The sequence below is a fragment of the Ranitomeya imitator genome, chromosome 1 (genome assembly GCF_032444005.1).
Source record: "Ranitomeya imitator isolate aRanImi1 chromosome 1, aRanImi1.pri, whole genome shotgun sequence".
Lineage (NCBI taxonomy): Eukaryota > Metazoa > Chordata > Amphibia > Anura > Dendrobatidae > Ranitomeya > Ranitomeya imitator.
In genome coordinates this window covers 928,315,367-928,332,940 of record NC_091282.1, presented here as the reverse complement: position 1 = coordinate 928,332,940, position 17,574 = coordinate 928,315,367, and the positions used below count along the sequence as shown (strand labels likewise).

The 17,574-nt window shown below is 44.6% G+C and overlaps 1 protein-coding gene across 2 annotated transcripts in view; it reads right to left on the bottom strand.

Moving 5' to 3' along the window:
* SMARCAD1 (SNF2 related chromatin remodeling ATPase with DExD box 1) overlaps window positions 1–17,574 on the bottom strand; it is a 168,493-nt gene that overhangs the window by 95,716 nt on the left and 55,203 nt on the right. For both annotated transcript variants that reach the window (XM_069743577.1, XM_069743576.1), the window contains 2 exons: window positions 14,612–14,771; window positions 9,098–9,164 (listed from right to left, as the gene is read on the bottom strand). In XM_069743577.1, coding sequence (XP_069599678.1) covers window positions 9,098–9,164; window positions 14,612–14,771 — 227 coding nt within the window. The remainder of the gene's footprint in view (window positions 1–9,097; window positions 9,165–14,611; window positions 14,772–17,574) is intronic.

Sequence of the window (17,574 nt, the reverse complement as noted above, 5' to 3'; positions counted from 1 at the left end):
CATTTGTGACCATCACGTTCATATATAAAGCATTTTGAGCTCTGTATAACCCTAGCCACACCATTAATTAGTAACTTTCTGTGTACACTGGGCATAGGCAGAAAGCAGGAGTGGGCAGAGTTCTATAGAGCTCATGATTATGAAGCCCTTAAGTAATAACCCTCTGCAGATAAAAGCAATTTTTATAAAACTACAGCTAGTAACCGAGTAAGTAACATCGCTGTAATCAAGGTCTCTGTCCCTACATTATGTGTCAAAATCCATGTGATTGTTGTTTGTTTTTTTAGATCTATGAAAAGTCAAAAAAGCCTGCTATGCTCTCTTAGGGCTCTTACACAAGTCAGTGTTTTCAGTACATGTGGTGACAGTTTTCACACGTAACAGACACTTACACACACGTAGACCCATTCAAGTGAAGGTGTCTAGTTTCTATGGACCATGTGCAAGATACGCTGACATATCCCTTTTTTTTTTTTTTTTTGTACAGCAGCACGGGACGCAAGTTTGTTTCGCACGTGTGCACTCTGATGACATCCATATGTTATCTGTGTGACACACAGCGGCGAATGGAAATCAGCGGTACTGCTAGCGCCAAGTGCCGAAGATGGCTCACATCACTGTCCTCTGCTCATACTGTAATCAGCGCTAGCAGGGGACAATGTTGGGAGTTGTATTCAACTGTTAACAGCGAAAGCAGGCGGCGGCTGATGGGAGTATTCACCAGACGCCACCTGCGTTGTAAATGAATAAAATATTAACAAAAAAACATGACGTGGGGTTCCCCTGTATTTTTGATAACCAGGCAGGCAAAAAATGCAGAAGTTATACCAAAGAAATCAGACACAGCAGACCACGAATGTAAGACATGTCAAATCAACTCTCGTCTGAGGGACTTTTCATGTGACAAGATAATGATGCAGATTGGAGAAAACGCTGAGCTATATTTTACGATCTGAAGGGTAAATTCCTCAATTGCTTTGATCATCAACTGAACTTTAGGACATACCTGGGGCACAATTGTACAAGAGCTAACAAACACAAAATTGTTTTTGCATATTCGTTTGCTGAGGTCTAATCACTGTATGGCAGACAGAAGAAAATATTGATCAAGAAAGAAAATGAAAAAGGTGGCCATGTGAAATGTTTATGTGAGCAACCTTCTGCTAGTTTCAGCACATGAGTTATACATTGGTGTTCATTTCCCATGTTTTATCCCACCATGACGGCTGTAATAAAGTATAGTGTTTATGATGCAAATGATCTAATAGCAGATGTTAAATAAGGTCTCTCGCCTTTCAGAACTGAAGTGCCTGAAGTGAAATCCCTGGCTATTACACGTGAACATGCCTTCTCCTGTCTAACAGCTCTTAAATGTGGGCAACAGCTGTGAGATGGAATGGCAGAGAGCCCCACAGGTCTGTGTGGAGACTCGCTCTCTGGCATAACGCACTGGGAGTAACATTTATAGAAATCAGCTACAGATCAAGTAAGATCAAATATCTGGAGTCAATATTTGGTATATCAGTGTCATCGGGAAGTTAAAGGATTAAGTGTTTATTCATCTAGAAATCGACATCATTATCACCACTCAAAAACAAGTGTAAACACTTTTTCACACGCAGCCTTGAAGACCAAACATTCTTGTCAAAGGGGAATCTGAACCACAAAAGTCAGACTGGCATCCAAAAGGCAAGCGGCATAAATGTAAAGTGTCCTAAAAACGCCATTCCGGCTTTTAGTTACAGTTTGTGAATGGGATTTCATAAATGCATTAGGCTGCAACATTTGTCGGGTGCCATGTGTGAACAGAGCCCTAAGAATAGTGCAGCACATTAAGCAAATAATGGCAGACTGTCACATTATCTGGCTGCCGGTCTCCCAACCGAATATATATTATATATAGAAAAAAGAAAGCACAGCTGCACTATGGAAAAGTTTAGGCCTCTAGGTGGCTATAATCAGCTCTACTTGCCCATAAATTGTAGGCTAAACCCAGGAGCAGACACGAATGTCCAAAATTGTAAGTTGATAGTCCAAGAGAAGGCTTGTACAGTAGAGCAGGGACCCATCAGAGGCAGGACACCTTGCCGCTGTTGATGGGCATACATGAATTGGCTAATTTATGCGCTAAGAACCTTCATTTCTGTAAGTTTGAAAAAAAAATAATATTTTTGAGTAGTAAAATCTAGATTATATGTTTTTAATGTTTCCTGTGTTTTCACATGGCCTAAACTTATACATAGTGCTGCCGTGCTTTCCTTTTTCTATATGATGCAGTCTAGCAGCTTGCACATGTTCACACTCAGGAGGTGCTGCTCAGTGTGTGTAATATAAATATATATACATATATATACATACACACTCCCCAAGAAGGTCTGACTCTCTACGGTAAGACTGGTCTGTCTACCCAAGTTCTACACATGTGCAAGAGGAGAGCAGAGCTGTGTGTCATTACATACAGTACACTGCTCTATATTCATCCCAGGCATGGATGACTACTGCCCCAGAGTGGTGTATGTGACAATGCAGCGCTATAAGTGTGCATGGAAATGCAGAGTTGTGGCAATACATTCACCGCTCTGCGGTATTCCCCTATGCCTGGGATAAATGCAGAACTTCATACAAAATGACAAATTCTGCCCTCCTCTTGCACTCATAATTAAATCACAGAAGGCGCCAGCAGTGAGGTGTGTTTTCTGGGCTGACACGTCAATCTTACCACATCGCACAGTGAAAGCCGCTTTGCACCTTCGTTGGGGTTTTTCTTTCCCCCTGCATGACGCGGTCTGCTCGTGATCAGGTACCAGTATGCAGGAGAAAAAGTAAAACGCTCTCAGAGAAGGAGCTTTGCCCATGCTCCCATGGCTGTAGTGGAAAATAACTATTAGGTGCCATTAACTTTGCTAGCCAATATCTCCGGAAAGAGAAACAAAAACACTCAATTCAGATGATTGGAACAAATTTTTGACTTGTAGAAATCTCTGTGACGTCTAAATAGGCAAACTCTCTAAAAAGGATCTTCTTCCATCAATATTGCAGTATGAGGGCTTGTTTTTTGTGGAAATAAGTTGTATTTTTGAATAACCATGTGAGACGTGTGTCAGCTCACCAGGGCGGTATAATTGAAGATAAATGTAATTCTACTCACTCCTGAACAATATGTGTACTTGTCAATAGATTGGGTCACGGATTGTAAGCTTGCGAGCAAGGCCCTCACTCCTCTTGGTATCTGTTGATTTATGTGATTCTTGTTATGCTGTAATGTCTTTTATTGTCTGTACAAGTCGCCTCTAAAATGTAAAGTGCTGTGCAACATGTTGGCGCTATAGAAATAAAAATTATTATTATTACTAGATAGTGGCCCGATTCTAACGCATCGGGTATTCTACAATATGCATGTCCACGTAGCATATTGCACAGCCCACGTAGTATATTGCCCAGCCACGTACTATATTGCCCAGCCACGTACTATATTGCCCAGCCACGTACTATATTGCCCAGCCACGTACTATATTGCCCAGCCACGTACTATATTGCCCAGCCACGTACTATATTGCCCAGCCACGTACTATATTGCCCAGCCACGTACTATATTGCCCAGCCACGTACTATATTGCCCAGCCACGTACTATATTGCCCAGCCACGTACTATATTGCCCAGCCACGTACTATATTGCCCAGCCACGTACTATATTGCCCAGCCACGTACTATATTGCCCAGCCACGTACTATATTGCCCAGCCACGTACTATATTGCCCAGCCACGTACTATATTGCCCAGCCACGTACTATATTGCCCAGCCACGTACTATATTGCCCAGCCACGTACTATATTGCCCAGCCACGTACTATATTGCCCAGCCACGTACTATATTGCCCAGCCACGTACTATATTGCCCAGCCACGTACTATATTGCCCAGCCACGTACTATATTGCCCAGCCACGTACTATATTGCCCAGCCACGTACTATATTGCCCAGCCACGTACTATATTGCCCAGCCACGTACTATATTGCCCAGCCACGTACTATATTGCCCAGCCACGTACTATATTGCCCAGCCACGTACTATATTGCCCAGCCACGTACTATATTGCCCAGCCACGTACTATATTGCCCAGCCACGTACTATATTGCCCAGCCACGTACTATATTGCCCAGCCACGTACTATATTGCCCAGCCACGTACTATATTGCCCAGCCACGTACTATATTGCCCAGCCACGTACTATATTGCCCAGCCACGTACTATATTGCCCAGCCACGTACTATATTGCCCAGCCACGTACTATATTGCCCAGCCACGTACTATATTGCCCAGCCACGTACTATATTGCCCAGCCACGTACTATATTGCCCAGCCACATAGTATATTGCCCAGCCACATAGTATATTGCCCAGCCACATAGTATATTGCCCAGCCACATAGTATATTGCCCAGCCACATAGTATATTGCCCAGCCACATAGTATATTGCCCAGCCACATAGTATATTGCCCAGCCACATAGTATATTGCCCAGCCACATAGTATATTGCCCAGCCACATAGTATATTGCCCAGCCACATAGTATATTGCCCAGCCACATAGTATATTGCCCAGCCACATAGTATATTGCCCAGCCACATAGTATATTGCCCAGCCACATAGTATATTGCCCAGCCACATAGTATATTGCCCAGCCACATAGTATACAGCACAGAGCCACGTAGTATACAGCACAGAGCCACGTAGTATACAGCACAGACACATAGTATATTGCCCAGTCACGTAGTATACAGCCCAGCTACATAGTATATTGCCCAGCCACGTAAGTAACAGGTTAAAAAATAAAAAAGAAACATACACTCACCATCCGAAGAGCCCGTTGTAGTTCCGGCGCTTGTGTGCGGTGCACGCGGCAGCTTCCGGTCCCAGGATTGGTATGACCAATGACGTCATGGAAGGTCATGGAAGGTCCTTCTCCCATAGCATCTTTGGAAGAGGAACCTGCGGCTTGCAGTGCCGAGGAGAGGACGCGACGGCGGAGGGTGAGAATAACTTATTTTTATTATTATTTTTAACATTAGATCGTTTTACTATTGATGCTGCATATGCAATGGGGCAGCGGATGCGATGAATATCTGCATCCGCTGCACCCGTTGTGCGGCGCTTACAACGCTAGCGTCGGTAACCTCGGCCCGACGCTAGTGTGAAAGAAGCCTTATACTCGAGTCATGGTGGGTGGCAGGGTCGGCGGGTGAGGGGGAGCTGAGGCATACTTACCTAGTCCCGGCGATCCTGGCGCTCCCCCTGCCGTCCCACGGTCTTCGGGTGCTGTAGCTCTTCCCTTCTTCAGCGGTCACGTGGGACCGCTCATTAGAAAAATGAATATGGACTCCATTCCCATAGGGGTGGAGCCGCATATTCATTTCTCTAATCAGCGTTAACGGTGACCGCTGATAGAGGAAGAGGCTGTGGCACCGAAGACCAGCAGTCCGGGAGAAGGAGCGGGACGCCGGGAGCAGGTAAGTATCGCATATTCACCTGTCCCCATTCCACACGCCGGGCGTCGCTCCATCTTCCCGACGTCTCTCCGCTCTGACTGTGCAGAACAGAGGGCGCGATGACGCATATAGTGTGCGCGGCGCCCTCTGCCTGATCAGTCAGTGCGGAGAGACGCCGGGGCGAGACGCTGGGAGCTGCAAGCAAGAAGGGTGAGTATGGCTTTTTTTTTTTTTTTTTTCTTTTGTATTGCAGCAGCAGCAGCATCAATAGCAGAGCTTTCTATGGTACAGCTATGGGGCAATAATGAACGGTGTAGAGCACTATATGGCACAGCTATGGGACAATAATGAACGGTGCAGTGCACTATATGGCACAGCTATGGGGCAATAATGAACGGTGCAGAGCACTATATGGCACAGCTATGGGACAATAATGAACGGTGCAGAGCACTATATGGCACAGCTATGGGACAATAATGAACGGTGCAGAGCACTATATGGCACACCTATGGGGCAATAATGAACGGTGCAGAGCACTATATGGCACAGCTATGGGACAAAAATGAACGGTGCAGAGCACTATATGGCACAGCTATGGGGCAATAATGAACGGTGCAGAGCACTATATGGTACAGCTATGGGGCAATAATGAACGGTGCAGAGCACTATATGGCACAGCTATGGGGCAATAATGAACGGTGCAGAGCATTGTATATGGGGCACAGCTTTATATGGAGCATCTATGGGGCAATAATGAACTGTATGGAGCATTATATGGGGCTCCTGATTCAATATGGATATTCAAAAACACTTAACCTACTGATGTCTCAATTAATTTTACTTTTATTGGTATCTATTTTTATTTTTGACATTAACCGGTAGCTGCTCCATTTTCCACCCTAGGCTTATACTCGAGTCAATAAGTTTTCCCAGTTTTTTGTGGCAAAATTGGGGGGGGTCGGCTTATACTCGGGTCGGCTTATACTCGAGTATATACGGTATATATTCTTAAGATTGTGAACCACTGTGCTACACCACAGGCGAGCCCGTGCTTTGCACTCACTGTGTAATAAGGTAACGGCGGCCGGTTCAGACTGGCACGCCAATGGGTAAATTCTCATAGAGTAACTAGCAGAAACAGAGCTGTCCAGTACAGTGAATAGGGCCTTGTGGCAAAATGTTTGTTTTGTGTTTTCTTCGTTTCTAAGTAAAATAGTTGCTGACAGTGGGCTGTGTGGAAATTAGTTATTTTTCCATCTGTGACTTCGCTGTATCTTGAACAACACCCTTGGTACATGATTTACAACTGCAATCATTTTTCCAGTGTTCCGAAAAACTTTAAAAAAAATTCTAAGTGCAATTCCACAATGTTTTTTATTTGCCATGCTCAATATATATGGTAAAATTGACCAGGTAATAGGATTCACCAGGTCAGCATGATAACGCAGCTATCAAGCATAAATAAATAAATAAATAAATAAAATTAAAAAATCTACTTCAGTGTTGAAAACAAAATTCAGAAATTTGTCCCCCCCCAAAAAAAAAAAAATGTTTTTTGCTTTTGTCGCTATTTTTTTAGGCATAACGATCTCATTTTCCAGGATTCACACGATGACACACATGGGGGTCTTCAGCAGACCACCCAGTACCTCCCGCCATAACCCGGTCCCTCCTGTTCCATCCCTCAGCCTGGCGTCTTCTTCTTGGGGGAAAAAAATGGCAGGCAAACTACGCATCCAGGCAACAATAGGAGATGTTTCCTATTGGTTCCTTTTGATCACTGTGACCAAAATAATAAAAAAAAAAAAATTGTAAATCAAACCCCCCTTTGTCACCACCTCAGTTAGGTAAAAATCATAAAACTTTTTTTTTCAAGTCCTTTGCAGTTGAGGTTGGTGTGTTAGGGTTAGAATTAGGTTGTTTTCAAAAGTAGAGAAAAAAAAAAAAACACGATATGATGGCTAGTGTTGAGCACAAGTGCTCGCTACTTGAGTTTTCATTGGCTGCCTGGGTATGTACAGAGTATTGCAAATCTCAGCATGATTTTTTGGGGGTGACTAACCACTGTGAAACATGTGGGGCAGGGACTCGGGAATGTCACGTGAACACTCGCGATACTCTGTACATACCCGAGCACCCGATGCAAACTGGAGTAGCGAGCTTTTGCGCTCAACATTAAAGGGACTGTCACCTGAAAGCCGAAAAGCATTAGTGCGCATGCGCAGCCGCACTATGTCCCGGAAGTATTTCGCTATGTTCCGGGACATAGTGCGGTTGCGCATGCGCACTAATGCTTTTCAGCTTTGCCCGCAGTTGGGCAAAGCATACTGCGCATGCGCAAGGCAAGATTGCCTTGCGCACACGTGAACTACGGAGGAAACAGACTCATATTCAAGATAATATTGCGGCCAGCGGGAAAGGAAAGGGTGCATGAAAGGAGAGAAAACACTGCCCATCGGACCGGACAGAGAGCCCGCCAAATTCAGGTGACAGAGTCCCTTTAATGATGACATATTCGATATGACAACCTAATGTAAATCAAATTCTGTGTCATATCTGTGGGCTCAAAATGCTCACTATACCTCTGGGTAAAATCCTTGAGGAGTGTGGTTTTGAAAATGGGGGCTCCTCTGTTTAGGCACATCAGTGGTTTTCCATGGCATCAGCGAATTATTCCATCAAATTTTGCATTCAAATAGTCAAATGGCGCTCTTGCCCTTCTGAGCTCTGCTATGCACCCAAACTGTTGTTTTCCCCCCACATATGGGGTATTGACATGCTCAGGAGAAATTGCGCAACACATTTTGGAGTCGATTACCATTGTGAAAATAAAATTAAAAATGGGTCTAAATTACATTTTTTGTGAAAAAAAAAAGTTAAATGTTCATTTTTTTCCCACATTCCAAAAATTCCTGTGAAGCATCTGAAGGGTTAATAAACTTCTTGAATGTGGTTTTGAGCATCTTGAGAAGTGTAGTTTTTAGAATTGTCACTTTTGGGAATTTTCTGTTATATAGACCCCACAAAGTCATTTCAAATGAGAGACGGACACAAAAAAAAACAAAAACCGGTTTTGTAAAGAATAAGAAATCGGTCAACTTTTAACCCTTATAACAACTTCCTAACAAGAAAATTTTGTTTCAAAAATTGTGCTGATTTAAAGTAGACATGTGGGAAATGTTAACTATTTTGTGTGACAAGACTCTCTGACTTAAGGGCATGAGAATTAAAAGTTTGAAAACTGCAAAATTTTCCAATATTTCCCCAAATTTCTGTTGCGGTCACAAAGAAAACGCAAGTCATATCGAAGAAATTTTACCACTATCATGAAAAAATTAAATCAGTGGGATACATTGAAACGTTCCAGAGTTATAACCTCATAAAGTGACACTGGTAGGAATTGAAAAATTTGGCTTGGTCATTAAGGGGTTACACCAGCACAGCTACAGATGGCTGTGCCTGGCCTCATAGCTCAAATCCAATCCATGTGAATAAAAGTTGCAGTTACAGGTACAGCCACATTTCTATGGTCAGCCCATGAATGTTTAATTTCCAAAGGACTTTCAGGGGTTCTCATAATCGAAATGGTCTCAGATTTATACTAAAACTAACCTTTATCTTCAACTTGACCTGCACCAGCTCCATCGCCATCTCTCAATGCATCAGTGGAATCAATAAGCTAAAAAGGTAGAAAAATTAATTAGTTTATAGAATGAGCACTTTATGTAACAATTCTACCACACAAAAAGCAATCAAGTTTCAGAAGAGTTACTGACAGTTGTGAAAGACAAGCGGCGCCCATTGGACCGGACCGCCCCGCATGCGAGTACCGTATATACTCGAGTATAAGCCGACCCGAGTATAAGCCGACCCCCCTAATTTTGCCACAAAAAACTGGGAAAACTTATTGACTCGAGTATAAACCTAGGGTAGGAAATGCAGCAGCTACCGGTGAATTTCAAAAATAAAAATAGATGCTCATTACCGTTCATTATGGCCCCATAAGATGCTCGATATAAAGCTGTGCCATATATAATGCTCCATACTGTTCATTATTGCCCCATAGATGTGCCATAGAAAGCTCTGCCATATAGTGCTTTGCACCGTTCATTATTGCCCCATAGATGTGCCATATAAAGCTGTGCCATATAGTGCTCTGCGCCGTTCATTATTGCCCCATAGCTGCCATATAGTGCTCTGCGCCGTTCATTACCCCATAGCTGCCATATAGTGCTCTGTACCGTTCATTATTGCCCCATAGCTGTGCCATATAGTGCTCTGCGCCGTTCATTATTGCCCCATAGCTGCCATATAGTGCTCTGCACCGTTCATTATTGCCCCATAGCTGCCATATAGTGCTCTGCGCCGTTCAGTATTGCCCCATAGCTGCCATATAGTGCTCTGCGCCGTTCAGTATTGCCCCATAGCTGCCATATAGTGCTCTGCACCGTTCATTGCCCCATAGCTGTGCCATATAGTGCTCTGCGCCGCTCATTATTGCCCCATAGCTGTGCCATATAGTGCTCTGCACCGTTCATTATTGCCCCATAGCTGCCATACAGTGCTCTGCGCCGTTCAGTATTGCCCCATAGCTGCCATATAGTACTCTGTGCCGTTCATTATTGCCCCATAGCTGTGCCATATAGTGCTCTGCACCGTTCATTATTGCCCCATAGCTGCCATATAGTGCTCTGCGCCGTTCAGTATTGCCCCATAGCTGCCAAATAGTGCTCTGCACCGTTCATTATTGCCCCATAGCTCTGCCATATAGTGCTCTGCGCCGTTCAGTATTGCCTCATAGCTGTGCCATATAGTGCTCTGCGCCGTTCATTATTGCCCCATAGCTGCCATATAGTGCTCTGCACCGTTCATATTTCCCCATAGATGCTCCACATAAATCTCTGCCATTGCTGCTGCTTAAAAAAACGCCATACTCACCTCTCTTGCTTGCAGCTCCTCAGCGTCCGGTCCCGGCGTCTCTCCGCTCTGACTAATCTGTCAGAGCGGAGAGACGCGAAGACATAGCAGCGCCCGGCGGGTGGAACGGGGACAGGTGAATATTACATACTTACCTGCTCCCAGCGTCCGGCTCCCCCTGCTTGTCACACGGTCATCGGTGCCGCAGCCTCTTCCTTTATCAGCGGTCACCGGCACCGCTGATTAGAGAAATGAATATGCGGCTCCACCCCTATGGGAGGTGGAGCCGCATATTCATTTCTCTAATGAGCGGTCCCACGTGACCGCTGACAGGAAGAGCTGCAGCACGGAAGACCGTGTGACAGGCAGGGGGAGCGCCGGGAGCGCTGGGACTAGGTAAGTATACATCAGCGCCCTCTCCCCCTCACCCGCCGACCCCGACCCCACCGCTACCGTGACTCGAGTATAAGCCGAGAGGGGCACTTTCAGCCCAAAATTTTGGGCTGAAAATCTCGGCTTATACTCGAGTATATACGGTATAATAAAAGTTATTTTTCCTCTCTTCCATGTCGGGGACTTATATAGAGCATTATAGAATGCTATACATAAGCCCTGAAAGGTGATGGCCGTATCTCTTATTTTCCAAACCTGGTGACAGGTTCCCTTAAATTTGTTTTTGTTTTTTTTTCATCTGTGGCGAATTAGTAAAACTATCCAAAGTAGACAGTACATTTCTGTGTGACAGACTCAATCAGAAACGTTTATGCATTTTTACTGAGGCAAAATTGCATGAACAAGCCTATATCTAGCAAGAGACAACAGGGGTTCAGCATTAATTTTAACTGGTTTTTTTTTTTTTTTTTACATGAACAAATAAAAAATTTCCTGCCTACCGAATGCACAAAACTTTTCAAAAGACCTGATAGTGAAAGGGTTAGAGACATCCTACGCTTTCCTCCTGTTGGGGTCTGATGTGAGGATTAGGTTAGGAGAACATCAGCATACATTTCTGAGACTGAAAATCAGCTCCGTACATATTGGGACTTTTCGGTGACATGTGCAAGAATTTTTTCAAACCCAATTCAGGTTAAAAGGGACCATATCTGAAATGCTCTATAGACATAGCCTAATGGTGCTCTAGCCATTTAAATACATAAAAAAGGGTTCACACGATTTGTACCAGCTCTGAGAACTGAGGAAACATCTATGACTCTAAAAACATAAGACCGATTGTTATATTTCTTGTCTAGATTTGGGGCTTTTAGCCTGTTTTTTTTATTACCGTATATACTCGAGTATAAGCCGACATTTTCAGCCCACTTTTTTGGGGTTGAAAGTCCCCCTCTCGGCTTATACTCGAGTCATTGTCCCAGGGGTCAGCAAGGGAGGGTGAGCGGGGGCTGTCTAATTATACTCACCTGATCCCGACGCGGTCCCTGCAGGTCCCTGGTTCTCCCGGCGCTGACAGCTTCTTCCTGTACTGAGTGGTCACATGGTACCGCTCATTACACTAATGAATATGCGGCTCCACCTCCCATAAGGGTGGAGCCGCATATTCATTACTGTAATGAGCGGTAACGGTGACCACTCAAAACAGGAAGAAGCTGCGGCGCCGGGGAACCAGGGACTGCACCGCGCCAGGAGCAGGTGAGTATAATGGGGAGGTGAGCGCTGCGCAATATTCACCTGCTCCTCAATCCAGCACCGCTCAGTCTTCAGCGTCTTCTGCAGTGACGCTCAAGTCAGAGGGCGCGGTGATGTGGTTAGTGCGTGCCCTCTGCCAAAACGTCAGTGCAGAAAAGATGTAGATGGAGCGGCACCGGAACGAGGAACAGGTGAATATTGAAAGTGCTGGGGCCTGAGCGATGGAGAGGAGAATATGTGATTCTTTTTTTTTTTTTTTAATCGCAGCAACAGCAAATGGGGCAAATGTCTGTATGGAGCATCTTATGGAGTCATAATCAATGTTTGTGCAGCACTATATGGGGCAAGTGTCTGTATGGAGCATCTTATGGGGCCATAATCAAGGTTTGTGCAACATCATATTGGGCAAATATTATAATTAATATCTTATGGGGCCATTATTAACCTTTATGCAGGATTATATGGGGCATATTTTAATATGGAGTATCTTATGGGGCCATCATAAACTGCATGGAGCATTATATGGGGCTCCTGATTCAATATGGATATTCAAAAACACTTAACCTACTGATGTCTCAATTAATTTGACTTTTATTGGTATTTATTTTTACTTTTGACATTTACCGGTAGCTGCTGCATTTTCCACCCTAGGCTTATACTCAAGTCATTAAGTTTTCCCAGTTTTTTGTGGCAAAATTAGGGGTCTCGGCTTATACTCTGGTCGGCTTATACTCGAGTATATACGGTAGTTAAACTCTCCTTTTAATTTGTGCATTTTTAAGTCCATTTTATGTGTTCTCCTGTTTTTTCTTCTTAATTTGTTATTTTGGGTGGGGTTAAGGGTTTCCAGATGTTTTAAAAAGGCATTTTTTTTTTTTTAACAAATATACTCTTATCTCCCTGGAGCGATTATGCGAGCCTAGATTTTTATAATGCAAAGTTTAATGTTTTGGTGGAACGTAACTTTTCGAACAAAAAAAAAATAAAAAAATTATATTATATATATTTCGTAATATAGATAAACAAGTTTTCATAGAAGGCTAGGTTCACATTGCGTTAATGTGTTAACGCTAACGGACTGCGTTGCACGGCAAAATAACGCCATGCGACGGGTCCGTTAGCGCACCTATTGACAGCAATGTTATTTTTGCCTGTAGCGCATCGCTAGCGCATGCCATTTTCGGCACGCGCTAGCAATGTGCCGTTCTTTTGTGACGGACCTCAGACGCTTGCAGCGTCCGAGGTCCGTCCCTCGCTATCGCAGATCGGGGATCTGCGCTAGCGGGGACTGCGAACGCGGACCCCAGAGAAACATTGCGTTAGCGCAATCCGCTAGTGCTATGAGCTTAACGGATTGCTTTAACGCAATGTGAACCTAGCCTTACATATTTCAGATGGAAGACAATTGTTGCTTTTAAATTTCTTTGGAGATATAGGCGGCAATTCGCTAGAAGCAGACAGACATTTTGCTGTAAGCCCTCCTGACAAGACAATTACAGCTCTCCAAAGATATGACTGCCCTCTAGCTCAGTAGGAAAGATTTTACACATGAACTGAAAAATGAACCGAAACTGAAATACCACAACATAAAAAAAAAAAAAAAAAAGAAAACTGACAAAAAAAAATTCAAATGATGAATTGGGCCCATGGTCTGTATCCTTCCAGAAACTGAACTCATTCGTGCATGGCTGTTCTTTGCGGTTTTACAGCTCAGCCCCATTCACTTCAATGCCGAAGCTCTTAAGGTACCTTCACACATAACGATATTGTTAACGATATCGTTGCTTTTTGTGACGTAGCAATGATATCGTTAATGAAATCGTTCTGTGTGACAGCGACCAACGATCAGGCCCCTGCTGGGAGATCGTTGGTCGCTGAATAAAGTCCAGAACTTTATTTCGTCGCTGGACTCCTGCTGACATCGCTGGATCGGCGTGTGTGACACCGATCCAGCGATGTCTTCACTGGTAACCAGGGTAAACATCGGGTAACTAAGCGCAGGGCCGCGCTTAGTAACCCGATGTTTACCCTGGTTACCATCCTAAAAGTAAAAAAAAACAAACACTACATACTTACCTACCGCTGTCTGTCCTCCAGCGCTGTGCTCTGCACTCCTCCTGTACTGGCTGTGAGCGTCGGTCAGCCGGAAAGCAGAGCGGTGACGTCACCGCTGTGCTTTCCGGCCGCTGTGCTCACAGCCAGTACAGGAGGAGTGCAGAGCACAGCGCTGGAGGACAGACAGCGGTAGGTAAGTATGTACTGTTTGTTTTTTTTTACTTTTAGGATGGTAACCAGGCTAAACATCGGGTTACTAAGCGCGGCCCTGCGCTTAGTTACCCGATGTTTACCCTAGTTACCGGCATCGTTGGTCGCTGGAGAGCGGTCTGTGTGACAGCTCTCCAGCGACCAAACAGCAACGCTGCAGCGATCCGGATCGTTGTCGGTATCGCTGCAGCGTCGCTTAATGTGAAGGGGCCTTTATAGCACACAGACTAAGGGCAACTGGTTCTGGAAGAAAACAGCCACTGTGTATTTAGGACAATTATGCACGTGGATACACATTACTTGTAACGACTCTTCATTGGTCCTAGGAGGGAAGGTTTCTTGAAGCATTTGCGTTTTTTCATCTTTGGTTTCACTCTTATGAGGTACATTTATTGCGGTGGTCTTCACTGTAGGGCATTCGTCTTCACAGCTGTCATTGGGAGATTCAGAAAAACCATTTCTATAAAGAGAAAGCAGCAGTTCAGACAGATTGAACAAACAGTTTTGCCAGAATTCTGGAGTAAAACGTTGTGAATTGTCGTAAAGTGTTTGCACAGCCTCCTAGCTGTGAATTGTCGTAAAGTTTTTGCAGAGCCTCCTAGCTGTGCAAAAATTTAGGAACCTTTGATAGTTGTACATCAGTTCAGGCCAGCGCCATCATATTTTTTGCATTTTTTTTATTAAAGTGGGCAAAGCTTAGCCAGGAGGTAGCACCGCCAATTGTGGCAGTCAAATTATGTGTACATTATTAAAAGTAGCACACAACCCTTCGGGAATTTGGTATGTCTTAGGCTACTTTCACACTAACGTCATACGACGCACATCGCAATGCGTTGTTTTGCAGAAAAAACACATCCTGCAAAGTTGTCTGCAGGATGCGTTTTTTCTCCATAGGCTTGCATTAGCGACGCATTGCAACCGTCGTGTGACAGTTGCGTCGTGTTGTGGCGTACCATCGGCACCAAAAAAACGTTGCATGTAACGTTTTTTGGTGTGTTGTGTCCGCCATTTCCGACCGCGCATGTGTGGCTGGAACTCCGCCCCCTCCTCCTTGGAGCTCACAATGGGGCAGCGGATGTGTTGTAAAACTGCATCCGCTGCCCTCGTTGAGCTGAGCTTTCACAGTATGCGTCGGTACGTCGCCACGACGCATTGCGTCGTGCATCGTACGATGCTAGTGTGAAAGTAGCCTTACTCTAGTACACTCCCCATCTACACTGGCCACAAACAATCAGTCTTGATTAAAAGGGTCCTTTTTACACTACTTGTTTTCACAGTATCTACAGTTTCATTTACACTTCCTAAACTGAGGGTGGTCTCACCGGTGAGCAGTCTCCTGGTTGTTGGTGAGGCTCTGCTGAATCTACACAGTCCTGTTTCTAGCTGCAATAATCTCTAGTTTGGAAATAGAACAGACTTGCTCTGTCATTATTTTAAAAGGAATCTGTCAGCAGGATTTAATCTCCCAAATTGTTCATAAGACCACGTAGCTTTTCCAAACACAAGTCCAGCAATACCTTTACATAGTTAGTTACCTCCTTCACTACGGAGAGCTCTGCATTTGAATGTCCAAAATGAAGCTGTAGATCTGAAGCCTCTGTTACTCTAGCTTTAGGGCTCATACTCACATGCGAGAAACTCGGATGAGTCTCGCACGTCAATACCCGGGCACTCAGAACGGAGCGTGCAGCCGCATAGCAATACATGCAGCTGCACGCTCCGCTCCCGAGTGCCGGGTATTGACGTGCAAGACTCAGAGTTTCTCGCATGCAAGTATGAGCCCTTACTCCCAGTGCAGTCACCCTCTGCCAAACTGATGGACCTCTATGCTGTGCGATTTCAGGCAAAGGAGCAGCCGGAGTAAGCCAATTTGGTACTTAATGACCAAGCCAATTTTTACAATTCTGACCACTGTCACTTTATGAGGTTATAGCTCTAGAACGCTTCAACAGATCCCACTGACTCAGAAACAGTTTTTGTGACATATTGTACTTCATGTCAGTGGTAAAATTTCTTCAATATGACTTGCGTTGATTTATGAAAAACAAGGATATTTGGCAAAATTTTGAACATTTTGCAATTTTCAAACTTTTTAATTTTTGCACCCTTAGATCAGAGAGTGAGTGCTGTCACAAAATAGTTAATATATAACATCCCACATGTCAACTTTACATAAGCACAATTTTGGAAAACAAAAAATTCGTTAGGACGTTATAAGGGTTAAAAGTTTGGGGGGGAAGGGTGTCAATATAACAGAAAATATCCAAAAGTTACACCATTCTAAAAGCTGCACCCCTCAAGGTGCGCAGTACCATAATCAAGAAGTTTATTAACCCTTCAGGTGCTTCACGAGAACTAAAGCAATGTGGTAGGAAAAAATGAACATTTAACTTTTTTCAGAAAATTATTTTGGAACCAATTTTTTTATTTTTTTAAATTTCACAAGGGAATCAGGAGAAAATGGGCCACAAAATTGGTTGTGCAATTTCTCATGAGTACGCCAATAACCCGTATGTGGGGGAAAGCCACTGTTTGGGCGCATGGTAGGACTCAGAAGGGAGGGAGCACCGGTTGACTTTCTGAACGCAAAATTGGCTGGAATCAATGGTGACGCCATATCGCGTTTGGACACACCCTGATGCACCTAAACAGTGAACCCCCGAATTCTAACTCCAACCCTAACCCCAACACACCCCTAACGGTAATCCCAACCCCAAGACACCCCTAACGGTAACCCCAGCCTTAACCCCACATACCCCTAGTGGTAATCCCAACTCTAACCCCCACACACCCCTATCGGTAATCCCAACCCTAATGGAAAAAAGGAAATACATTTTTTTACTTTATTATTTTTACCTAAGGGGTTTGGTTTTTTGATACACCCTAGTGTTGCCGGGTGCCGGCCGATCTCGGCGGGCGCACCGTGCATGTGCTGGGATGAGGGGGGTGTCCGCCGCTGCAGTTGTCCGCCACCGCTGCCACGGTTGTCCGCTGCTACCCTGGGTGATGCTGGAGGCTCCGGCGACATTTGTGAAAAGACCAGAGCCCCCTGGCAGTTCGTCCACGCTTTCCTGTATGACTGACTCGTGGAAAATGGCCGCCGGAATCTCGAGAGATGAGATTTCAGGGTTGAGATCTCATCCCTCGAGATCTTGGTCCCAAGATCTCCATCTGCGCATGCGCCGCCTCCGGGCGGCCATTTTCCCAAAGTCCACCGCACAGGAAAGCATGGACGAACTTCCGGGGGCTCTGACCTTTCACAA